Genomic DNA, 26714 nt, shown 5'->3' with positions numbered 1-26714 from the left:
GGCGCAACCATGCCGACCTCCTGGCACAAACCCCATGCGAATAGGAATGTGCTGCAAGGACAGCACCAGCCGCAGCCGTGCTAATGGACTGATTCGCCACTAGACATCCCTCAGTCACGGTCTCCTCAAAATCCTGCTGGTCTTCCTTAGGAAGCTTGGCCTTGAACCTCTCCATAGAGTCCCACAAGGCTCTGTCGTATCGCCCCAGAAGCGCAGCCGCACTAGAAACTTTAAGAGTCGAAGCAGCAGACGTGCAAACTTTGCGACCCCAGGAGTCTTGGGTCTTGCTGTCTTTGTCTGGTGGGACTGAAGAAGAACCTGCAACTGCGTGGGTCTTCTTCGCCGCTGCCACAATCACTGAGTCCGCTGGAAGATCAGATTTTACAAATGCCGGGTCCGAGGAGGCCGGTTTGTATTTTTTCTGAATGCGGGCTGGCACCGCTCTGATCGTCGCCGGAGTCAGGAATACCTGATTGACAGTATCCATAATTCCCGGGACCAATGGCAGTAAAGGACGGGAGATCGCTTTCTTGTGCAAAGTCTCAAAATGACTGTCGTTGTAACTTGAGGGACAGACATTTCAATATTCAGCTTCTGAGCTCCTCTTTGTAAGACATCCAGATACGTGCCAATGTCATCCACTGGGGAGGATCGGGACGTAGGACTGTCCGTCAAAGTAGGGGAGTAGTCCCTCTTGGAAGACCTGGTAGAAGAGGTAGATGAAGTAGACGGAGTTCGCCGCCGTCTACGGTGAACACTGTGCCTCCTCTCTTTTGAACGTTTCGACCGTTCTACTCGTTTAGGAGAGCGAGACCTGGCCCGCTCCTCTTGTTCTTTTCTGGGAGATCGAGGCCTTCTGGGAGATCTAGAAGGTGTTCTTTCAGGAGATTTGCGCCTGGGAGGGCTATGCTTGTCCATCTCCTCCACCAGATCCTGAAGAGGGGACCTGTGCTGCGAGCTGGCATAGTCTTGCATACGCTTTGCAGCCCCAGAATCCCTCCAATGGTCCAAAGATCTGTACCACCTAGGTGACAGTCTGACTTTATCCGCACGAGGATCCGTCCGACGCTCAGGTGATTTGCGTACCGGACTTCTGGACTTCGAAGATGCAGTTGAGGAGCCAGAAGACCTTGAGGTGGAATGACGGGAAGCTGACTCCGTTACCATCACCACATCTGAACATCTCGACGTCGAGCGATCTTCCCTCGTGGTCGAGTGCTTTCGGGGAGTCGGCGGATCAAACAATCTTGCTTTAGATCCATGTGAGGATGTGTGGTCTCTCGACGTCGAGTGGCGATGAGCGGCCGCCGACGGAGTTCCATGTCTCGACGTCGAACGGCGAGTACCCGCCGTCGACGGAGTCCTCTCTCTCGAAGTCGAACGACGATGCCCAGTCGTCAACGGAAGTATCGACGTCGAACGACGATGTCCTGTCGTCGACGAAGCACCCTGCCTCGACGTCGATGGACGATGTCCAATCGTCGACGGAGGACTTTCTCTCGACGTCGAACGGTGATGATCAGCCGTCGACGGAGTTTTCTGCCTCGACGTCGAATGTCTATGCGACGACGGCGGAGGGGTATTGGACACCATCGACGCCGAGAGCTGACGAGACATCGACGGAGAATGCATCCTCGACGCCGATCGACTCTTCCCTGTCGACGGCGGAGGGGTCTTGGTCCTCGACGCCGAACGTCGCTTCTTCGACGACGGCGGAGGAGTCACACTTCTCGACGCCGGTCGACGTCTGGATGACGACGGCGGAGGGGTGACCTCCCTCGACGCCGGTCGTCGCCTGGTTGACGACGGCGGGGGGGTCTTGGGTCTCGACGCCGACCGTCGCCCGGTTGACGGCGGCGGAGTTCCCTTCCTCGACGTCGGACGTCGCCCGGTTGACGCCGACAGAGGAGATTTCGACGATGGAACTGGATCCTTCGACGTCGTCGACGTACCTGGTCTTCTCTTCGACGGCGAGCCCGCCGTCGACGGTAGTTTAGACGATGAATGATCCACCGGTGGTTCTTTTCTCAGCGCCGAGCCCGACGCTGAGGGTGAGGGGTATGAAGACTTCTTTCTGGAAGCTGAATGAGTCTTCTTGGAGCCCTTCTTCACCGGAGATCTTCCTCTTGATGACCTATGAGCTAGGCCATAAATGCGAATCCTCTCCCTGTCTTTTAAAGTTCTTCCTGACAGGTGTTCACAATGAGGACAGGTGGCTGGATCATGTTCCTCAGGCAGACACAGGATACAGACGTCGTGGTTGTCTGACTTGGCCTTCTTGTTGCCACAAGAAGGGCACTTGTCAAAAAGTGAAGGCATTTTCAGGAGAAAATGCTCACCAAATTGACTGAAAAAGACAGTATCTTACTTGACTAGATGTTAACTGTCGAGTAAGAACAAAAAATTGTCAAAAGTGAAGAGATTTTCTGTCAAAAAACAGGAAAATCAGTGGAGCTGTGTAACCAGGGTCCTTCACTGAAGGAACCGGAAAGAACAACTGACCTAACTGTCACCCCTGAGGCATGATGGGATACTGGGGGTCATGAGTGCCTTAAAGGCACGGTGTCAGTTTATTGCTATGCAGCTACAGGTTAGCTTTTCAGTCTTTTTAGACTGTGTGTTTGCAATGCAGCCTGGGAGCTTTCTATGCTTCCAGTGAGTTATGAGAATTTCTACTGCTTTCTGAGCATTAAAACAATTTCTAAAACAAACTTTTTGTTGTTTTATCTCATGTTTCTAATGCTTATTATTACATGTATGGTGGAAATTCTACACAGCATATTTCAGCTCTGTTTTCTACTGGCTGCTATTGCATGTTATATATATATGTATTTATATATATATGAGTATATGTATATGTGGGGCACATATAATATAGTGTTTCCGGGGTCCCGCACATGGGCGGGAATATTCTAATGCTTATGACTATTGATGAGGATCCCCTGGAAGAGAATTTGGCTTCTTTTGAGTCACTCTCTATGCTGAGATTATTAACTATCAGCCGAATAGCTGTACATATTGACAGCAAGGCAAATAGTTTAACATATTGGTAGCATGGAAAGTGACAAAGCTGAATGAGATTTGATTAAATTACTGCATATCTCAAAATGTATTAGTGCTACTATGCAATTCTTTTCATGTGGGTTTATTATTTTGGGTTGTGTAATGTGCTAAAACTAGGCACAGGACGCTACCTGACAGCAATGTATCATGGGCTGGCCTGATGCACAGCATTTCTGGGTTGAATGGCCAGTGAGGTGGGAGGTAGCAAGGTAGATGAAGGGAAGGAGGTTGCAGAAGGTAAAAACAGGCAGATGAGTGGGTAGGCAGGTCCTAAGGGAAGATAAGTGTGGGTTATGGCAGAGGAGGAGGAATTTCTATAGGAAAGGGTTCAGTAGAGTAAGATACTATGAAATTCGCTTTGAGGACTAACACTGTTTCAGGGGTGACAAAGTACACCTGTCCTTTACAGGCATGGACCGCTATCATGGAACTGCATGATACTATGGCGGCATTGTTGGAAGAGAAATTATGGATTTAGAGGAGGGCAGAAAAACTTCAAACAAGATTTTTCCAACTGGCAGATTAGTAGGTTCTAATGGTAGATTACAAGCATTGGTTGATCCTGCTACTAGTCGGGCATTCCAGCGCAAGGGAGCGAAAGGGGTGGTGGGGTTGGGGGATTGTGATGTTAATATGAGTTTAAGCACAATCAGTCTGGAAAGGTTTTGGTCATGCGGTGTGATTTATGGAAGGCATTGTTGCAGAGCTTTACTTAGGAGAATGATTGTTGAGCTGTTTTATGGCCGGATTTTGGACAGGATTAACTTGATATGTAGTTAGATTGTTAGTCTGTAAAGCATATGCCAGGAACTTTTTTGATATGCTCCAGTTTCATTAAAGCAGCTTTTTTTCACACAAAGGATGCTGTGGTTCTTCATGTAGCACCATCTCATCTCAGCCGATGAAGTAGTTCACAAGCAAACACGTTGCTGGGCCTTTAACGACAGGAGAACAAACATGAGGCAGGTGCCCTGGAAGAGGTAAGAAACCGCTTCTCGTTTCGTACGTGTGCCACAATTCAGATAAGCGGCCCGACTGAAGAAAAATGTGTTACACACTGTAATCTAAGTATCTGTACAAAGAACTGAATTGCAAGTAGAGGGTCTTTCGTACATCTAGCTCCACAAAAGCAGCCATTTGTCAACTCAGCAAGAGAGGGCAGTGCTGCCTCTGAAATGAGCCTGTAGGACTGGGTGAAACAGAGATAGCTGTGTTGGAAAGCAGACAATGTAACTTGAAAGGCTGGTCGACTGTCAGAGGCCTGACCCTTTTAGACTCCTGTGAGGATGCCTGGTTGTCTCAAGCTTGGTCCCCTACGATCTGTAGAATCTAGGATCTGTGGAGTCTGCGGTTTGAAAACATGAATCTGTAGGAGCCATGCACAACACTGAGCAACCAGGACATACCCATCACTGCCATCTGTTGAGGGTATACACTGGCTATGACTGCAGGCACAAACCAGCAGCGGCCTAGGCCATCCACCAGCATTACGATGCATGTCAACCAGGTTTAGATTTCACACCCTTTTAAATAAAACACTGTAAGCAATGCTGGACACTGCAAATTACTCATGGAAAGGAGCAGCGTCTCAAGGCGCTCTTCGGAGTGCATTTGCATGCAGAAATAAATGTGAACATCTGAAAAAACTGCCTACTAAAGCACACCCGAGCGCACACGGATTTAAAATAAAGGGTGTTAATGAAAGTGATGAACTTCTTACTGGCAAACAACTTCAGTAGTCCTGGCATACACACATCCCTTGCCTGGGAGATTTCTGACCGGTCAGCTACTGTCTACATGAACACTTCTTATGTGTGGCCCAGGATAAAGAAGCATGTGTGACCCCAACAAGCTGCGCTTTACTGTGCTGGTGTTTGCATGTGTTAACCCATTAAAGTAATGTCTCCTCCACATCGAACCATGTGGGTAGGGTATATTGATGATTTGTTTGTTTTATAGAGGTGATAAGAGCTCAGCCAATTACTTTGTGAACGACAGCAACATCAATAACCTTAACCTAGCATTTACCAGTCACAACAGCAATACCACCATAGACTGCAAGACTACAGATCATCAATTCCAAACGTAACACCACAGGAAATGTACAATGGGGAATAACACCCTTCATCAAAGCAGTTCACATCCTCTCCCCCTGAAGCAAAGCATATCATATAGTGAGCTCATGCGTGCAGAACATATATGCAGCACAGACAAAGCATTCAATAACAGACAGACCTTAGAAAGAGTAAGGGCGAGAGGGTATGCAGGGAACACACTATCAGCCGCCTAAAGATAAATAGTCACTTGTAAAAGGTTGCTAGTTCTTTTCCAGCGTCAGGCCCCACAAACCCAACACGCATTGGCATAGCCAATAGGTGGCACTTTTAGGACCTTTTAAGTATTTTGCCATGCAGCACATTATCCTGGGTGCTACACCATCTACTGTTACTTTATGTGCTATAATGTTTTTGCTAGACTAGTATGAAAGCGTAGTAAACAAAATAACTTGAAAATGTATATCTAAACATTCGCCAACTGAAACAAAAGAAAATGATGAGACACCAACAATCAGCTTGCTTATGCTAGCGGACACATTGCATTTCCTTTTTCCAGTTTGTTATGTGGCCAAACACCTATTTGGTAGCAGGCAGCAGGTATACCCCAACTGCCTAGTATTTGTAAATATCAAAGGACAAGTCTGTAGGTTCATTACTACACACAATAGCCAACACAAGGTAATATGGAAAGCACTATACAAACACTGGCACTATATTCAAGATTATCAAGTTATTGGCAAGGAAGCAAGAAAGGAACTTTTAATCACATACAGAAAAGCTCCATCTGTCAAAGACAAACTGGTACACAATAATGTGACAAATGAAAGTTACATTGGTTGAAACCACAAAAGCCTTTACCAAAGGCAGCAGATGCAAGTCTTGTGTACATGACAGGAACATTACAGAGCTGACCACCAAGCTCAATGAAAAGATACAAATCCTGCATGTCTTGAATTGCAAGACAGACTATGCTGTATATGCATTACATTGTCCTTGCACACAAACTTACATTGACAGCACCAAATTACAAGTGCTCAAATGCATTTTGCAGTACTTGAGGGACATTAAAAATTAAACTGAAGGGTATACCACGGCAAGGAAGTTTTAAGAGTGTCCATACCAGTGATCTCAGACTTCTCACATACAGTGCAATAGACTGCATACCCAAGACAACCAGAGGGGGAGACGGGTAAAAATCCTTGAGAAAGCTATTCAAAATATATCTTAAGAATGGAGACTGAAGAGCCTAATGAGCTCAAAGTTCACGAAGTAATGTACACAGATTTATAATTCTGCAATATTGATCATTGCATTGTTTTTAAGATTTGAATTCTATCTCTCTGCACTGCGAGTAACCGTTTTTGAAAATGTTTCATTTGTAGGTGCACAGTCGCAGTAGGCGGTAGACAGTTGAGAGATATTGAGGAACCTTGACGGCGATGGTTGTCTCGGAGCTGAGGAGTGTCTCAATGTCTATTGATGTCTCCTCGCTGGTGATTCAAATCTCAGCATCGAATGTCGGGTGTGTGCTGACATCGAGCAATGAGCCGACTGTGACTTTCACATTGACAGTGAATATATCTGGTACTTCTCTCAACATCATACCTCTCAACGTTCACTGGGACCGCATTTTTAAATGCTTTTCTCGCAATCTACCTCGGTGGGGATCTTTGGGACGAGAGGAGGGCTCTTTAGAGGAAGACTGGTGTTCCCCTAGGCCTCTTGATGATCCAGATGATACTCTCTCCTAAAGTCCATGAAGCCTGATCTTCTCCCTGACCTGGAGGACGCGCCTGGATAACTTCTGGCAGTGAGAACAGGTGTCAGGACAGTAGGACTCGGACAGGTTGACAATACAGACTGAGTGGGGATCAGTCTGAGCCGCCTTCTTCCCACAGGAAGGGCACTTCATAATAAGTCAAGGCATGTTTTGACAGAAAATAAAAAATATTCCATGAGAAAAAAGTTGTCAGTATTGTGGGTCCTGGCTAGTATTAAGTGAAAATATTTTCAAATGTTTCAGGAAAGATTTTTCTGACAATGTTTGCTTTAAAAAAGGTTTGTGTAAGGCTTCCTATGGTCAGTTTATTATTAATAACATACATTTAATTTTTATGTAACTTATAAAAAAAAAAGTAAATGCAATCTGGCCATTTGTGTTTTTTTTTCTTTCTCTCACCCCCTCCCCCCTCCCTCCCTCCCTCACTCCTTCCCTCCCGTGTCCCTGCACTAGGGCGAGACTATTCAATGCTTATGACTTTGATGAGGATCCCCAGAAGAGAAAGTATGTAATCTAAAACAGTTTGGCAAACATTGACTAAGTAAGGAAGTTATGTAAATTGGGTCTGTAGAAAGTTATGAAACTTGGGTAATGTTCGTTTAAAAGGATATTGGGTTCCTTATACATATTAAATATCTCTGTATAGGCCAGCATCCAGGAAATCATTTTACATGCTGTCAAGGTACCAGTACTAAATTCATGTTGTTTACCAGCGACAATGCCAAACGCATAAATGACAACACCAACAGACAAAATTAACTATTTACTTGTAGCTCCAGCTCTCAAGCACTTTTATTTTTCACATATTTACATGCTTGAATCATGCCCAGTCTTTAGACTGGGAATCACAGTAAACTTGAATAGCAGTAAACAGTGTTAAAACGGCCATAGGCCTCAATAATAGAGTTTGTTTAGTAGCACATCCACCTTATTTGCGCCAATGCAAACTTCAGTCAATGAGGAGGAGGTGCTGAGCTCTCCGCCTCTCCCTAGAGGCCACCATAGTTTACATTGCAAACAACAAGAGTATATGATAGAAACTGAGCCTCTGACTTTGAATGGTCCCGTGAATATTTGAAAGATACCAACACTGGGGTTACAGGTAACTTCATCTTTCATATATTCACACGCGCAAATCTGAATAGCAAGAGGTGCATTACAGTATACCAAAGTGGGAAGCAGCCTTGTCTTTACTGAAATAGCTTAAGGAGGGTTGCTTGTCCCACTGCTTTGTCAGATGCTGCGTTCACAGCGCGATAGTAGTTCTTCGAGAACAAGTACCTTCTCTTCCATGAGGCTATGTGTTGAAAAGATACTCTAACAAAGAGTGCAGCGGTTGTCACTATGCTCTTAGCGAATTGGGCCCTTACTCTGCCCTGGACTAGACGATTCGCCTTGTTGTGACAGAAGTTTACAAACCGCTGGTCAGATAAGGGAATGTGTTGTTTTATCTATGTAAAATATGATGTACCTGTGAACATCCACCAAGTGCATGGGTTTTTCTACTAACGGGTAGGATTATCAAACAACAAATACAGAATGACAAACTTGTTCAGGTGAATGCTTGTAGGTTAGTTTGAAGGATGACCTTGTTCGCACCAATTTGGAGAAAAGGTTCTTTTACTGTAAAAGACTGCAACTCTCCAAGTCTTCTTTCTGACGCGATTCAAACAGAAGTAGCATGAGTTGGCTGAATACGGTGTTGAGCTCCCAAGGCACTGGAGGGTGCTGTATAGAGGGAAAAGCTTTAAACCTATCTCCCATAAATCTTTTTACAATCGTCTGTGAGAAGAAGGATAATAAACTGTCCTCAGTTCTTCTGCAATTAGCTACACGAACCTGTAATCAGCAGCAAGGTAATAATGTTAAACTAAAAAAGCACCACTCCTCAAACCACTGCCCTGTCTTAACATAGATCCAGAAATACTAGACACTGAAGCTGGCTTCTTCAATATCTCAGACATAAGACCTTTGAAGCTAGAGCAAACAGGAAAAAGGTGTCCCATCACAAGGACCATTGTACACGTTTGTGACCTTGTTATGCCCATCAGTTTCCTGGGTTGTTGGTGGCTCTCACCCCAGAATAGGAGATACCTTTATCAGCAAAGCGATGTAGTAATTTTTAAATAACTTTTGGCATAACTGGAACTACCGTATTTACTACACTGTCCGTTCACATGGCACCCAGCAGATTTTGCAATGTTTTGCTATGATCATGAGATACATCTTCATGATCTTCTTGCTCATCATAAGTGTGTCTTGCCTATTCAAAATAAACAATCACCAATATCACACTGGCCTGAACGATGACAAAAAATTACCAACCTTCACCAGCAGTTTCGTTTCAAACTCTGCTTGGGAGCTCTAGTTTACTTCATCAAATTAAGGGTACCATTAGATCACATCAGTGTACCAATGTCAAAAATAAATTCTCTTATCCCACCCTGTCTTCTCCCAGCACCAGCCACAGTTCCAACACCACAGGCTCCTGAAAGACTTCCATTAAAAGCAAATCTGTGAGTTGTTGCTGAGCAAGTGGACAATGCGGCGCGAGCCGCACTGGCAAACTGCTTTGCCATCTGAGTTGCCATGAAATAGATGCTCAACTTAAAAAAATTCAAGAAATCCATATGGTAGGCTCCGTAAACAAGTATCACCCCATCACGTGAGGCTGAACTTGATGCCCACTCCTGTAGCAGCTTTCCAAACAACTCAAAAACAGGTTCCAACTCACTACCATGGTGGGGAGAAGGTGGCCTCCTGTTCTTTTTTTCAGATGAAGGACTAAATCCTCTACAGAATCTGACGTCTTTTATTTGGTGTTTTTAATTGGACTCCAAAGAGAGTTCTCCTACCTTCTGTGACAGAAAGGAGTCCGTACAGCATTCTCAAGTCTACTTGCCCTCTTCTTAAAACCTGGCTATTTGCCATTTAAGTAGCTTCCCTAGAGCAACTACTATCCTACAGACATAAAACATCGACTACGAGTCGTGGCAGGGTGACACTCATGATACATCCGGCACCTTGGGAAGAAAACTTTCTGCTTGTGAAAGCGACATTCTGTATATGTTTTTCTTAAAACATTTTTTAATTAGTCTTTTTTTTATTAAACATGCTCATCAAACAGCATACAAACTGAAAGTTCACAGCGAACACAATGTTACAATTGCGCATATACCTTTCCATGAGAGTGGTCAGGGTATGGAGGACATTCTGTAAATGGTTGGCGGAAATAAGCATTTCCGTACTGTGGCTGGTCAGAGACGGAATGGTAAAGACCCAGAAGGGTGAATCTGTGACAAATTGTTTGCCAACATATCTTTCAATTATCTTGTCCAGAAAAAGGCTTGTGATAGAGTAGGCAGATTTTATGTAGTCTAAGTTAGGTGGGTGATTTTTTTTATTTTTTTAGGAGCGGGAGCCTGGTCAATCTTCAGATCATCAACTAAATGTCCCTAAAGAAGGAAGGTGTTGATTATTTTTTATTGAGTTGGAAGATCATCAGTCTCTAGAACATCACCTTTAACATATCTGCTGGCATATGGCATGTAAAACAGCTCTCTGGTCTGTATATGTTTCATTTTTGGCCTGTACCTGCATATTTTTCCTTGGATTACAAAAATTCCTCATCAAGTTGTTAATGTCAGCTCCTTTCAAGCAATAAATCCCAATCTTTTTTGATCAACACTGAGGAGATTGTTTTACTTTTTCTCTTTTCTTTGCGAGTGAGGCCAGTTCACTGATGATACCAGTCATCAAAGCTTAATGTGTGGGAACATCACTCACAGCTCTAGTACTACCCTAGGTGTTTTTTAGACAGGTGGCTATCAGGGTTCCTAGAGAGAGTATATTTTAATTTTTATAGACAGATTCATTTTCATTTGAAATAACAATGGTGTTCTCTTTAAAAGAGGGAAGCAAAGCTAATCTGTGAATGGCTTCTAGACCTACAGTGCTACGCCAGACTAGGTTCAACTCCACAAATCTATGGGGAGCCTTTGTCCTTTCCTTCATAGTTTTGATAAGTGTGCAATATTGTTCATTTCCTTGAGAAAGTCACATCTCTTTGGGTCCATGGTACAAGTCAATCTATTAAGACAGAAAAATAAATGCAGAGGGGTAAAATGTGGCTGCGGCATGGGAGCAGGGAGAACTGCGCCTTGACACCTGAGTACCAAGACATGTAACTGCTTGTCCTACCTCTCTGCTAGTTCCACATGTGCCTGCTTTCCAGCATACTCGTCTGCAGTCCTTGTCAATTCCTTGGTGATCACCAATTGTGAGATATCAATCCGATTACAGAGGAGGTCGGAGATTACTTCCTTAGCATGTTCCACGGCACCAGAAGGGTCTCTGAAATACAGAAAGAGCAGTCCTGTCTTGTTATTTTGTGCAAAGGGCAGATTACAATGGGAATTGGATAAAGGCACAGATGCAAAACTAGGCTGGAGCCCGGGTTATCAGTGGTGCTTGGAGGTTAGGTTTTGTCAGACCAGTACCCTAATCTATGTCATTCGAGTATATCCCTTCTCATTGTATAAGTATTTACATTCTGTTCATAAATATGTTGTAAAGGGGGAGTATATGTTATACACTGGTAAGCTATGTACTGAGAATGTGTCATGTAGAACTAGGAAAGTGGGGTTTACCCGTGCTGAGTCCTAGATGTGAAGCTATCTGTCCAGAAATGTCAGAGGGGAGTATGCCTGGCTGCGGGATAGTTACACTCAAGTTATAGGGTGAGTCTTTTGAAATAAACCAACTTAATTCACCTCTGCTCGTTGTGTCTCCATTGCCAGGGTGCAAGATTTGGCGACGAGGAGCCAGTCTGCACTTACAACTGCCCAAGGTAGCTTTGAGCCAGGTGATCGGCTGCAACCCTTCTTCCTCAGCAACAAATCGGTTTTGAGCTCAGGGCGTCTTAATTTCACATGTCCCAATGCTAGTGGGAGGATCATACCCTCTCTGGTATTGTCTTTTGATTTTTTTTTTTTTAATGGGTGAAAGGCTTTAATTTGAAGGAAGTGCAAGCTGACCAACAGCACTCGCGAGCCAGGGAAGCAAGGCTTAACAGAGCCAGCACTTGCTTAGAACTCACACAACTGGCTTTGAGAGATCCTGTGAACGTAGGGGAGTTGCATAACGTAATAGTCACACCAACTTTTACTGCGTGTCATTTATCAATATTCTTTGTAACTACACACCGGTGATATGCGCATCTTTTGACTTTAAAGAACATTTGCTGTATTTTTTACACTTCAGGGTTGATTTGTACAAAGTATTTGCACACTGCACAGGCCCTAATTATTCACATTGTTCCATCATGCAGTTTAAAAATTCCATTATTACTCCTCCCTTTTTTTTTATGCAACATGGTCCTTTATCAGTGGTATGGGAGGATTGGATAAAGATATTTGCGACATATATTGAAGCATAGATGGTCAGGAATTTAGTGCTGCTAGAAAGAAAGCGTTACTTTTGAACAAGCTTGGTAAGGAGGATCAACATGTATTTAGGTATTTGCCATTAGCAAATGAACCAAATGGGGACCCAATTGAGAATGTGTATATGAAAGCCAAAAAAAGCCTCAAACGCAGATTTGCTAAAGAGATGAATCTAGTCATGACCAGGTATACATTTTACACAAACTCAAAATGAGAATTCATTTACAAACTGAGTGGAATTGTTGATGCAATATACGTTTGGGGAAATGACTGATTAATTAATTCATGACCAAATAAATGTCCTTTGTAAGAGTAAAACAATCCAAGAGTGACTATGGGCTGCAAAGAATCCATCCCTGAAAGATGCCATAGACATTGCCAAAGTGGTGGAGCAGTTGAAACTATGCATGAAAGAAATGCAAAAGAAAGACACAAGCTGTGGGGAGATTTCCAGTCTAGCTAGAGGGGAGTCTGATGTGGGTGTGATACTTAAGTTTAGCACTACTATAGGGAAGCCCAAACAACATAACAAATTGTGCTATAGGTGTGGGAGCAATTTTCATACCGCAGACTATTGCAAGAGCATAGCAGTCAATAAGGATTGTAGGAAGTTTGGTCATAAAGGCCACTTTCCTATTGTTGGCAAACAGGGGAGCAAACCAAGAGTAGCCACTGTAGATGAGGAATGCATGACATAGGTGTGTGTGAAGATCATATTCTTTGTGTGGGGAATGTAGACCCAACGCGGAATTCGAGATCAATGGGAAAACCATAGAACTTATGACGGACTCCGCTACAATGTGTACAATTATGTCCAGGGAACTGTTTGCCAAACATTGGTCAGGAACAGTCCTGTTGCCTTGCCTAAGGAATGAAATCCTGGGAGACAGCAAGAGGAAACCATTGATTTGGTAGGGTACATGGAGTCTACAATAAGATTTAATGAGAGATTAAGGGAAAAGTGTATGTAGCTGAGGATGGTCCGCCTATTTTGGGTCGGATACATCAGTATGACCTCAATATCACTATAAATCCCAGAGCATCCAACCAGTTGATTGAGAACACATCATTATCAGACATTTTAAGTGAGGCACAAGATGTTTTTCAGGAAGGAATGGGTCATTTGAAGGGATAGGTTCACAAGATTGTATTGAAGCCTGATATTATACCAATTCAACACAAATTGATAAGAATCCCATTAGTTGCTTGTGCTGCGGATAAGAAGAAATTAGACTAGATGTTGTTAAGTGGTGTGACGGAACCAGTTGAAACATCCAGTTGGATGTCCCCGGTTTTAATCACTGAAAAACCTGATTGGACAGTATAGCTTTTGTGTCGACCTTAAATCTCTCAACCAGATTGTAGCAGTTCACACATATACAAATTAATATTGGCTTTGTTGGGAGTTAGGTATTTTTCTAAACTGGATTTAAAGAATGCTTACCATCAGATTAAATTACACAAGGAGTCAAAACCACTGACAGCTTTCATTACCATGGAGGGCATGTTTCAATTCACACGCATGTCTTTTGATTCATATTAGGCAGCTTCAGCTAGCGTATTTCAAAGGATGATAAACGAACTGTTCAAGGGCATGCATAGCATCTTCTACTTCCAAGCCGATATTTTCATTTTTGGCTATTCAATCAATCAACCTAACATGGTCCTCAGACAAGCGTTACTTCGGGTGAAGGATGCAGGTTTGACTCTCTGCCGTGAGAAGTGCAAGTTCTTAGTGAACAAGTAGATTATTTAGGATACAGCATTACTGCGAATGGTATAAACCGAAAGAGAATTTATTGAATGCCATTAAATTGTCTCCATCGCCCACAGATAAAGACATGTTGAGATCTTTCCTTGGCCTCACTGAATATAATGCCAAGTTAGTGGAAAATATTTTGAACAAAACAGTGTGTCAGAGATAATTACTTAAGAAGGGAACCATTTCTACTTTGGGGCAACAACAACAAAAGTGTTTTGAATTGATACAAAATTAGATTTGTAATGCCGGTATCGATATTTGACACCAAGTTAAAATATGTTCTTAACAAGGACCCTAGTGCCACAGACGGTGCTATTAAAAGTCCATATTAAACATGAAAAAACTGTAGCCTTCGCCTCCAGAACCTTGACCACCTCCTAGAGAAACTACCCGGCTATTGAATGTGAAGTTTTGGCATGGAAAGCAGAGTATTTTAGAACCTATCTCAGAGGAGCGAAGTTTGTTTTACCTACAGATCACAAGTCTCTGGTAAAGGTGATGCTTCCATAGGGGGCTGGTAAGGGATTGGTACGATTGGCTAGACTCCAGGAGTATTGTTGCACACTGGAGCACATCCAAGGATTGAGGAATTGTCAGGCTGACTACTTGTCTTGGTTGTCGTTGGACTGGTGCGAAGTGAATGGACCTGCAGTACTGGCCAAGGCGAATGAGGTTGCCTGTAGCATCGGTGCAGGATGTGATTGAGGTTGGAGGTACACACGTGATCACAATGGAAGAATGGAACAAAGAGATAGCATCTGATTGCTGGTGGCCCAGTATAGATAAACAAGTAGATAGATGGGTGGAGAAGTGCGGCATATGCAAGGAGGGTGATAAGAGGTTAAAGGTGGGAGCGCAATCTGACATAGGTCACCTATTTGATCCTGGTAAACCCTGGCACACATTGAGCTTGGGTTTTATTGGGCCCATGCATGAATTGAGGAATGAATGCTAGTATGCAATGGTAGTAATTGATGTACATTCTAAGTGGTTAATTTTCAATTTCATGAGGGAGATTACCACTAGAGCAACTACACTTTGGCTGAAAGAAATCTTTAATGAGGAAGGTGTTCCCTTCGTAATGAACAAGTTACTTACCTTCGGAAACGCCTTATCTAGTAGAGACCGGATCTAGACGCAGATTCCTTATCGACCCACCCATCCTCCCTGCTCTGCGAGGGGCTGCAAATTGAACTCAGAAAAGAGCCCCAACAGGAGAAGTCAGTCCAAAAGATAGAAGAGACCAAATTATTCACAAAATGGTAGGTGAAGCAAGAGGCTCACCAAAAGCACTGATCAAAAGAAGGACTATGGGAAGTCCACAGGGAGTAGAAAGCTATAAAACCGTGAAAAATAAGGTATAGAATCAGTAAAAGAGATAACCCCAAAAGGGATGCAACTTAAGATTGGGGAATGTAAAGGACCAAGGACAATAGTCCGTAAAGTCTAGGCTCAAAGGCAAATGGAAGAAGTATATATAGCGTGCTCAGCTGCAATTAACACAAAGTATGAACAAGAGTACTCACGATCGTCGAGGGAACAATCCTGAGAAACAGATTTAAAAAAAACCCAAAAAGGAACCTCCAATCAAGTATGATGGAGAAAGAGGAGAGAGAGCAACGAACGCTGAAGAGCATGGCTAGAAAAACAAGAAGAATGGTCGAGAGATAGTTACATGCATAGACATATACATCCAAGATAACTTTATGGAAGGCTAAGAATGCCCATAAAAATAGATATTCCTATAGACCCACAAATTATACAGGGTACAGCAAAAGTATATCCACTCCTTTGAAGGTAACCCAACGTCCTCCGCTAGTGAGCAGGAGGACGAGAAGTGGAGGAAGGAAAGACACTAAGAACAGGGGGTAACCAAGGAAAGACAGAGATGATGCAACCTACCGTTGTAAAAGAAGAAGATACAACAGTAACTGAGGTGGTGACAAACAGACAAGCTGGAAAATAGCAACGCAATGCCACTTAAGAGTAGGAAGTGGTAGACATTTCCCAGTACAGGAAACAAGGAAGATCGTCCAAGCAACGCCACCAACTTAGGAAGGATGCCAGCAGTTGGTAAAAGGTTAAGCAAAGAATAAACAGGATGTGGAAAGTCCAACATGAAGGAGAAGATGATGAGGCAGAAGACGACCGCCAAGGGTGAAAAAAAAGGGCTGGCATAAACTAAGGGCAACAGATAGTTTCTTTTTACAATCACACATTGTCCAACCCGTGCAAGCATGGGAGACAGGTAAGAAACCTGACTAACACTCCATGGAAACCTGAGAGAAGATAGGATATGCCCAAATAAAAAGTAATGAAATACGCCCACCAAATGGGAGGGAGGTGGGGGCAGGGGGGGGGGGGGGGGGGGCTAATAAAGGAACCTCTCCCATAGAAAAATGATGCCACAATGGCGGGAGTGGAGGGAGGAAAGAAAGGGAAACATAGCCTCCTGTGAAATAAGGATACTAGACAGGGATCCAAACATGGGGAACAGGACTGATAAGAACAGCGAACACAACAGCTACCCCACGGGTACGATGGCAGTTATATATTAACCCCCACTGCAGGAAGCAACAGGGGTGGCTGTAACCCAATTAGGTAGGTAAGAACACCTAAAGGGTAAAGACAGATACAAGAAAACGGGAGACAGCCATGACAACGCGGGCTTTACACCGCGCTGCCATTACGACACTGCCATTACAACGCAAGTCGTTACAACGACTTGCGCTGGATGGCGCTAGAGACTAAGGAATAGTAGATTTACTATTTCAACACCTTCCCTACTGTTGCGTAGGCTGGAGTTGGAATAGAAAATCATAATATTCCAAAAACCAGCGCCTTCAGCGCAAGTCGTTGTAACGACTGCGTTGTAATGGATGCGTCGTAATGGCAGCGCGGTGTAAAAGCCCGCGTTGTCATGACGTTCATCCCAAGAATACCAGACTACTAAAGATAAACAGAATGAAGAGCACAATAACATAGAATAAGGGCTTACACAGGAAAGTGGGACCCAGGCGCAATTCAAACTAATACGACAAAAAGATGCAGATACCACAAGCAGGACTCAAAAAATCCCCAAAATCGTACTAGTCCTGCAGGTCTAGTACCTTAAGAAATCTCCTCGACCTAACTGCAACCTACTTGACCTCTGTCTCTGAAAGCTGAGCAAATGTGACAAGATAACAAGATTTAAAGGCATCTTTATTGCTCATTCACTTTATGAGCAATAAAAATGCCTTTAAATCTTGTTATCTTGTCACATCTGCTCCGTTTTCAGTGACAGAGCACAAAAGCTAGTTTGGCTTCCTACTCGCCAGAAAGGGCGAGTAGGACCTAAAGAACAAGTTACTTACCTTCGGTAACGCTTTTTCTGGTAGATACTATATCTGCCTGTGGATTCCTCACCTTGTGAATATCCCCTTGCGTCAGCAACATTCGGAAATTCTTTTGTAGCTTCGCGCCGACGTGGATCCGGACGTCACAGAGGCACGGCATCGCACGCGACCTCGCTGACGTCACCGGCGCCTATTACAGCCCCACGCCGGCGTGATGACATCAGTTCCGCCCTTTTTTCCCGTGCCCTCGAGGCACACGGACGGACCGATGATAACAGAAATATACACAGTATACGTAGTACAGAAACCAAGGTAACACACACAGTGTGAAGCAAATGCAATAAAAACATTTGAAATAAACATTTCCATGACAATAAAATAACACATCATAGAAACTCTGGCATAGAAGAGTGGACAACGGGGAGGCGGGTGGGTCAGTGAGGAATCCACAGGCAGATATAGTATCTACCAGAAAAAGCGTTACCGAAGGTAAGTAACTTGTTCTTCTGATAGATACATCTGCCGTGTGGATTCCTCACCTTGTGAATAGAATCCCACAGCAGTCCCCACTCCCGGAGGAGGGTGTCCACTCTGCTATACCAGGAAATCTTGGAGGACAGAGCGCGCGAAGTGGCCGTCCCTCCTCACCTCGGTATCCAAGCAGTAGTGCTTCGCGAAAGTGTGGAGGGAGGCCCAAGTCGCGGCTCTGCAAATGTCCTCAACAGGAACACCTCTAGACAAAGCAGATGTTGCAGACTTTGCTCTAGTCGAATGTGCTCTAATACCCTCTGGAGGGTCCTTACCAGCCAAAGAGTAGCAGATCTTAATGCAGAGCACGATCCACCTCGACAGAGTCCTCTTATGGACCGCTCTTCCTTTCTTGCAGCCAGCAAAGCCAATGAAGAGCTGGTCGTCCACTCGACAGTCTTTAGTCCTGTCCAAGTAAAAAGACACCGCCCTCTTGGGGTCAAGACGGTGTAATCTCTCCTCCTCCTTGGAAGGGTGAGGGGGAGGATAAAAGGTAGGAAGGGTAATGGATTGACCAAGGTGGAAAGGAGTCACCTCCTTAGGCAGAAAAGCAGCCCTGGTCCTAAGAACCATTCGTTCAGCATGAATGGTCAGGAATGGGGGCTTGGAACTAAGAGCTTGAAGCTCACTTACCCTCCTTGCCGAGGTGATTGCAACGAGAAAAACCGTTTTCAAAGTCAGAAGCCTCATGGGACACTTGTGAAGAGGCTCAAAGGGAGCACCCATTAAAAATGTCAAAACTAGGTTCAAATCCCACTGAGGCACAACAAAGGTGTAGGAGGGAACCTATTAGTAAGGCCCTTCAAAAACCTTAAAACAATGGGAGACTTAAAAAGAGAAGGCTGGTCAGGCATACAGATAAACGCCGACAGCGCAGAAAGATAACCCTTCACCGTGGCAACAGCAAGCCCCTGCTGGGCCAGGGAAAGGGCAAACTGGAGCACATCAGATGAATGGGACCTCAAAGGGTCTATAGATTTCTCCCTGCACCAAACAACAAATTTAGACCACCTATAAGAATAGATGGACCTAGTGGAGTCACGCCTGGCTGACAAAATGACATCCACCACATCGTGAGGGAGAGAAAAAGAAATCAGGTTGCCCCGCTCAATCTCCAGGCATTAAGGTGTAAGGTCTGGAGGTGGGGGTGTAGAACCTGCCCCTCCATCTGAGAGAGGAGATCTGCCCTGTGAGGGAGACGGAGCGGCGGGTGAGAGGAGAGGTGGAGAAGGTCTGAGTACCACACCCTTCTTGGCCAATCCGGGGCGATCAATATGACTTGGGCCCGGTCTTGGCGAATTTTCCTCAGAACCCGAGGAATCAAGGGTATGGGAGGAAACGCGTAAAGGAGTTTCGAGTCCCAACTCAACTGAAACGCATCTCCCAAGGCTCCTTGCATCGGATACTGGAGACTGCAGAATGACAGGCAATGAGCATTCTCGTGAGTGGCGAACAGGTCCACCCGAGGTGACCCCCACATCTGAAAGATGTCGTGAACCACCTCCGGGTGAAGCCTCCACTCGTGATCGGCAGAGAACTGCCGACTGAGACTGTCTGCACGAACGTTCAGAACCCCGGCCAGATGATTTGCCATCAGACAAATCTGATGGTCCTGAACCCAGGACCAGAGACGCAGAGCCTCTCTGCAGAGACACTGCGACCCCACTCCTCCCTGCTTGTTGATGTACCACATCGCGGTCGTGTTGTCCGTCAGGACCTGAACCGACTGACCGCAAAGGGAAGGGAGGAAGGCTTTGAGCGCCAAACGTATCGCCCGCAATTCCAGAAGGTTGATGTGAAGCAACCTTTCTTCTGGAGACCAAAGACCCTTGACCTCCAGGTCTCCCAGATGAGCACCCCACCCGAGAGTGGAAGCATCCGTTATCACTGTGGCCATCGATGGAGGAAGTTGAAAAGGCTTTCCTTGTGACAGATTGCCTTCCACGCTCCACCAAGACAGATCCGCTGCAGCTTCTCTGGAGATCCTCACTGACTCCCTGAGATCTCCGTTGTGCTGATACCACTGCCTGCGGAGGCACCACTGGAGTGCCCTCATGTGCCAGCGTGCATGGTTGACCAACAGAATGCATGAAGCCATCAGACCTAGCAGGCGAAGGACCTTCAGGACTGGAACGACCGCTCCATTGTAAAATAAAGGAATCATCTCCCGTATGTCGCAAATCCTTTGAGGGGGAGGGAATGCACGACATACGGTTGTGTCCAGTACCGCACCTATGAACAGGTTGCGCTGTGAGGGCACCAGGTGAGACTTGGGTACATTTATCGAAAAACCCAACCTGTGCAACAACTGAGTTGTCTCCTGCAGATGATGGAGCACCTTCTCTGGCGACTCCGCTTTGATCAGCCAGTCGTCTAGATACGGAAATACATGAATCCCCGTTCTCCTGAGATGAGCTGCCACCACTGCCATCACCTTGGTGAAGACTCGAGGTGCAGTAGTAAGGCCAAACGGAAGGACCACAAACTGGTAGTGCTGTGACCCAACCGTGAAACGGAGATACTTTCTGTGCGACTTCAAGATGGGAATATGAAAATACGCATCTTGCAAGTCGATCGACACCATCCAGTCCTCTTCCAACAGCGCTTGAAGAACCTGTGCAAGAGTGAGCATTTTGAACTTTTCCTGCTTCAGGTAAAGGTTCAAAATCCTGAGGTCCAGGATTGGCCGAAGTCTGCCATCTTTCTTGGGGATCAGGAAATACCGGGAGTAGCACCCCTGACCCCTTTCCTGTTCTGGAACCACCTCTATTGCACCCTTTCGGAATAATGCCAGGACTTCTTCCTGCAAGAGAAGCAGGTGGTCTTCCGAACAATAACCTTGGCAAGGAGGGTAATTGGGAGGGAATTCCTGGAAAGGAAGAGCATACCCATTCTCTACAAGATTGAGAACCCAAAGATCCGATGTTATAAATTCCCAATCTTGTAGAAAATGAGTAAGCCGACCCCCTACTGGGCCCACATGATCCGGAATGGCGGATCTAGGGCTGCTTTGCTGCGTTGGCCGGGGGTTGGGAAGGAGAGGAGGAGGAGGAGGAGGAGGAAGCTTGACGACCTCTAGGACGGGGTCTTTGTCTGCCTCTGTACGACTTGTACAGCGTGTTCTGCTGCTGCTGAGGCTGCTGCTGCTGGAATGATCTGTAAGATCGAAAGGAAGATCGGCCAAATCCTCTGAAGCGTCTTCCGGTAGTACCCCTGGACTGAAGGCCCAAAGATTTTGCAGTGGCCCTACTGTCCTTAAAGCGCTCCAAGGCAGTATCAGCTTTTTTTCCAAACAGACCTGAACCATCGAAAGGTAAGTCCATTAACGCAGACTGGACATCAGCAGAAAACTCTGACAATTTGAGCCAAGCAGCCCTCCTAGTAGCCACAGAGGAACCCATGACTCTTGCCACCGAGTCTGCAGTGTCCAAACCACTCTGGATGACCTGTCTCGCAGCTGCTTGGGTGTCCGAGTTTACTTCCTGAAAATCCTTCCTGTCCTCCTCAGGAACCTTTGGAATAAGTTGCTTGACAGAGTCCATCAAGGCATGGATATATCTCCCCATCAAACACGTAGCATTGGTAGATTTCAATGCCATACTGGCTGATGAAAAAACCTTCTTTGCATTTTGGTCCTGTTTCCTGGATTCCTTGTCTCCAGGAACCTGTGGAAATGCTCCAGCAGATTTTTTAGAGCAGGCAGCCTGCACTACCAAACTCTCAGGAAGAGGATGCGTTGTTAAAAATGCAGGATCCTCCGGTGCAGCTCTATACCTTCTCGCCACCGTTCTAGAAACCGCTGGAGCAGATAAGGGTTTTTTCCAGACCTCAGACAGGTTCAGACAACGCCTCGTTGAATGGTAACATAGGCTCGATCACAGATGAGGGTGAATGAAGCACCTCAGTTAAAATATTGGGCTTATAATCAGCTGTAGGTAGAGTTATGTTTAGTAAACTCGCTGCCTTCTTAATGACAGTGTGGTAAGGCACCACATCCTTAGATGGAGCATTCGATACAGAAGCCAATTCCCATTCAGGTGATAGCTCAAGACCACTGGCCTCACATAAGTCATCAAAGGGATCCTCAGAATCCTGTAACTCTCCTTCCTCAGTATCAGAATACCCATATTTCTCCTCTTCCAGAAGTCTCTGGGCCTTTCTCCGAGACCTTTCTTTCACAACCGAAGTCAAAGGATTCGGTACCGACTCCGACGGGGTCGCCGCCGGCGTCGAACCCGACGTCGGACGAGGCTTCTCGACACGAGGTCGGACAGAGTCTTGCCTCGGAGTCACGGGTATCGGCGTCGATGGGATCGGCGTCGATGGAGCCGGCGTCGTGCGCTTCGGCGTCGACGACACCGGTGGTGTCGGAAAATGCCAATGCGGCGGTAGAGCCGGCATAAAGGGCATGAAGGGTGCAGGGGCATAAGCCTGCGGAACCCCTAAGTTAAAGGCCATAGGACCCGTGGGACCAACAGGTGCACCAGACGGGAACATTGCCCTTGAATATACACCATACATGGCGTTCAGGAACTGGGAAGGATCCTGACCTGGAGTCGGAAACTCAGGATATAGACCTCTCGGTTGTTCCCGGGGAGGCGGAGTCGATACGACGTCGACCTCTTCTTCGGGCGCCGGAACCGGAGTCGATGAACCATCGGGTGCCGGAACTTCGGTTCCACCAGCCCCCTGCTCCTCACCTTCATCCTCCTGACCAGAAGGATTGGATGGAATCGGAGAATGGACCTGTTCCTGAGGTTCGGGTGAAACCGGATGTAAAGCCTCTTCATGCTCCGACTCCGACACCTCCACTTCTTTACTCACGAGTTTGATCTGGGACTTCTGTTTCGAGCTAGAGTCCTTCCCAGAGTGATGACGTGATTCATGGGACTTCCTCCTGTGCTTCTTCTTCGAAGACTTCGAAGCGTGAGCTGACGATGACTCCGAGTGAGACCTCGAACGAGACCTCGACCGGCGAGATCGAGATTTCGATGACTTCTTAGCTTTCTTGCTCTTGAGTTTCGCCATGAGGAGCTTTGTCTCCCTCTCTCTTAAGGCTTTTGGAGTCATCTTTTTGCAGCAGGAACAGTCCTCGACATCATGGTCGGAGCTCAAACACCAGACACAACATTCGTGGGGGTCGGTGATTGACATGGTCTTGCCACATTCACCGCAGGCTTTAAATCCCGTCTTCTTCGACGACATCTCGAAGAGAATGAAGAAAGACACAAATACGAAGAAATAGTAACAAAGTTACTGTAAGCTACTACACGATCCCTGAAAACCGTTAGCGTCGACGACGCGGAAAAAAGGGAACTGATGTCATCACGCCTGCGTGGGGCTGTTATAGGCGCCGGTGACGTCAGCGAGGTCGCGTGCGATGCCGTGCCTCTGTGACGTCCGGATCCACGTCGGCGCGAAGCTACAAAAGAATTTCCGAATGTTGCTGACGCAAGGGGATATTCACAAGGTGAGGAATCCACACGGCAGATGTATCTATCAGAAAACTGCTCGCCTTCTTTAATTTTTCAAGCCCTGACAAGGTCATTAAGGAAAATTAATACACCATAAGGAGGAGATGGATAGCAACCCAGACCCAAACCAATAGGAACACAAAGATGAGTAGGAGAAAATCCACGTGTCCCACAGAGTAAAAGACCAAAACGAAAGTTACAGAGGCCAAAGAGTCTGCCTGCCTGTGGTACCAAGATCGCCCATATGGACTTAAGATGCAGAGAAAAGATGAAGTTGTGGTGCTAAGAGGTATATTAAGAGCATAGGTAGCTCACAAAATGCACCTAAGGCATACAAAATAAGGTTCCCAAAGAAAGGGGAATAAGGCTATAGTCTTTGTTACTGGGGTGTAAGCCATGTGGTGGTAAAGCACACAAGTGGTTGGAGTCTACTATTTTCTAAATCAGACTAACTTTAAATATATTGAACACCAAGCTTTAGAGGCAAATACTCTGATCTAGGGACAGTAAGGTCTGATATAATATTCATATTTTTCCAATTTCCCCATTGTATTTCATATTTTCATCAATGCACAATATTAAAAAATGGTTAATAAATGTTTCACTGCAGTGTGATACTTAAGCTTGCCCAGATATGTTGTTTAATGTTTTAGTAGAATCTGATATTTTGATTTTCTAGTTATTTTTCTGAAACAGCAAGGTCTCATGGGAATACAAGCAGGTGAAAGGACAAGAGTTTCTATATTGACTGATTTGCTTCAATAACATTCTTCAAAGTCTAATTTTGAGTACATAAGCTGTTACAGAACATTAGGGTAAAGAGGAATTGTCATTGCTGGGCAGCAGGCTGAGGGCTATGTAGTGGAGAGCAACAAACAACTACTTTCTAAAGGAAAGCACATCAAGTCTTTAGACTAGCTTATCAGCCGGCCTGGAGATACCATAGCTACTGAAAGACAGCAGCTACTGCTGTCTATGTACTGTATTGTTCCACTATGTTACACAGGTGAAAGCAGGCCCATCTAAAAAAACTCACAGGCTCCTTTTGGTACTAAGAATAGCTTTGTTAAAGAAAGGGAAGGATTATAGAACTAACACAGAGCAATATCAAATTATTACTGTTAAGTTGCAGTATTTGTTACTTTTCTGTTTTAGCCAATATTGTTGGTTTTTATAATAATCTCTATAAATATTGTGTACACTAGGATAGGTGTTTCATTTAATAAAATCATAAATATATATTTCTAGTGTGAGTTCTTGAGGAGTGAGCCTCTTCATTGTGAAATGAGGTTTGGAGTCCACTAATAAGAAACACTACTGTGAGTTTAACAGGACTGATCGTTGCCTAATACAGTCCACTGAATGCTTTTTGTCCTGATGATAGGTTGGCTAAACCTGCACTGCCAGAGGATCTACAGAATTATAATCTAAGGCCTTATTTGGTGGGATTCCAGAAAACCTATCAGGTCTTTAACATTATTCCAGGTGCTCCATATGGCGCCTAACAGTCAAATATGTGTCAACCTAGTGTACCAACACTTGAAGGGTCCATCATCATTTTTCAAATCTACCCACTTTATATTATATTTCGAAACTACAATGTGCACTAAAATATATCCTTTAACTATGTGGAAGGTCAGCTCAGCTATTAAATGGCTGTGTTGCTCAAGACTCTACCTAAAGGCTCTAGAAGTAGAAGGATGCAAGACCAGTGGCTTTCAACTTTGGCCAAAATAGGGTGTTCTAGTTTGAAAGCACTGTGATGATCCTGCTGGTAAGCCTTAATTGTGAAATTGAAGGGCATATGGATAATATCTGGATCTTAGATTAATAATCTATCTGAATTGATCCCCCTCCCCCGCTGACTGCAAGTCCATTACCTTTAAGAATACAAGGGGGAGCATTAGGCAGATCCAGATACAACTATAGCTCTGGAGGACACATTGAGGTTTCATATCTGTGGGAGAGGTGTGGCGCCAGGGCGGCTGACGCTGAACGCTGGGGATCAAGGTTCGATCCCCGGCTCCGGCGGCAGGTTAGCCCAGCACCATGCGACTCTGGGCAATAGCTTGCTTAATCTTCCCGACGGCCCCCAGCGCCTAGAGACCCTAACGGGTGATTGTGCGCTATACAAATGTGGATTATTATTATTATTATATCTATCAAACTATGTAGCCCAACATTGAAGGAATAGCATTGTTCAAGCTGAAAAAACATTGGGGAAAAAATCAAGCACAAAGAATTTATTTGGTGAGCTGAATAATAGATATCTCAGTAAAAGATGAATCATTCCAAGGTGTACACAGGAACCTATCACCTATTTACATGAAGGAAAGCCAAACATAACATTTTGAAATTAGCATTGTTTTTCTGGAACTTCGGCTAGAAAATTGTATATGCAAATAAAAATGTAGCTGCTAAAACATTAGTATTTTTGTTAATATATAAGGACTATGTTACTTACTCTGTAAGCATCTGTTGGTTGCATTTAGTGCTGTAGATTCACATGCCCAGTATACTCCTGCCGTCTTGGAACTTGTTTTTCTTTGAAAAAGTACTTTTAGAGTCACAAGGTCTCTGTGACGCCTACTTTGGTTGTAAATGCGCATGGGCACAGACTCCATTGATAGATTGTTTTCGCACAAGTAGGACACTAGGCATGGAGTAGTGAGTAGGATAGAACAGTGCCTATGGGTGTAGAACAAAAAAAAGTGTGAAGGTGGAAGATTTCGTTAGGAAATACTGGCTATCTAGGAGAAGGGTGGGCACATTTGAATCTACAGCCTTACATGAAACAAACAGATACTTACAGGGTAAGTAACAATCGATGTATAAGATGTACAGCTGTAGATATACATGCTACGCATTGACTATAAAGCAGAATTCTCCTAGGCGGTGGCTAGCTAGTGGAGGGTGCAGAGGTCTGAAACTGAACTCGTCCTAAGGACAATTTGACCAACTCTAGCCTGATGACTGACAAGAATTTTCATACAATGCTTTTGAGAATGTGTGTGCCACAGTGGCTCCATGCATGCGGGAGGACTGTTGCCTTGGGTGGGAAGATAGGGTTCTTTTGGCTTAATTGTAACAGATTTGGATACTGTTAGAAGGTTGTTCTGACAATATGGGCCGCCCAGATTTTTCGCTTTTTGATCACCTAATTGTTGAGCTTTTACTGTGGGGGAGCCTCATAATCTGGGACTCACCCACAGTGAACTCATAATGAAGGAGACTGCATGGAGATTTTACTGGTGTAGCCCTGGCTTGA

General features: G+C 45.0%; 1 protein-coding gene across 2 annotated transcripts in view; it reads right to left on the bottom strand.

Moving 5' to 3' along the window:
• POLD1 (DNA polymerase delta 1, catalytic subunit) overlaps window positions 1-26714 on the bottom strand; it is a 493173-nt gene that overhangs the window by 263761 nt on the left and 202698 nt on the right. For both annotated transcript variants that reach the window (XM_078655207.1, XM_078655208.1), the window contains exon 21: window positions 11101-11253. In XM_078655207.1, the coding sequence (XP_078511333.1) occupies window positions 11101-11253 (153 nt within the window). The remainder of the gene's footprint in view (window positions 1-11100; window positions 11254-26714) is intronic.

Source organism: Lissotriton helveticus, chromosome 7 (genome assembly GCF_964261635.1).
Source record: "Lissotriton helveticus chromosome 7, aLisHel1.1, whole genome shotgun sequence".
Classification (NCBI taxonomy): domain Eukaryota; kingdom Metazoa; phylum Chordata; class Amphibia; order Caudata; family Salamandridae; genus Lissotriton; species Lissotriton helveticus.
This window is presented reverse-complemented; position numbering and strand designations above follow the sequence as displayed.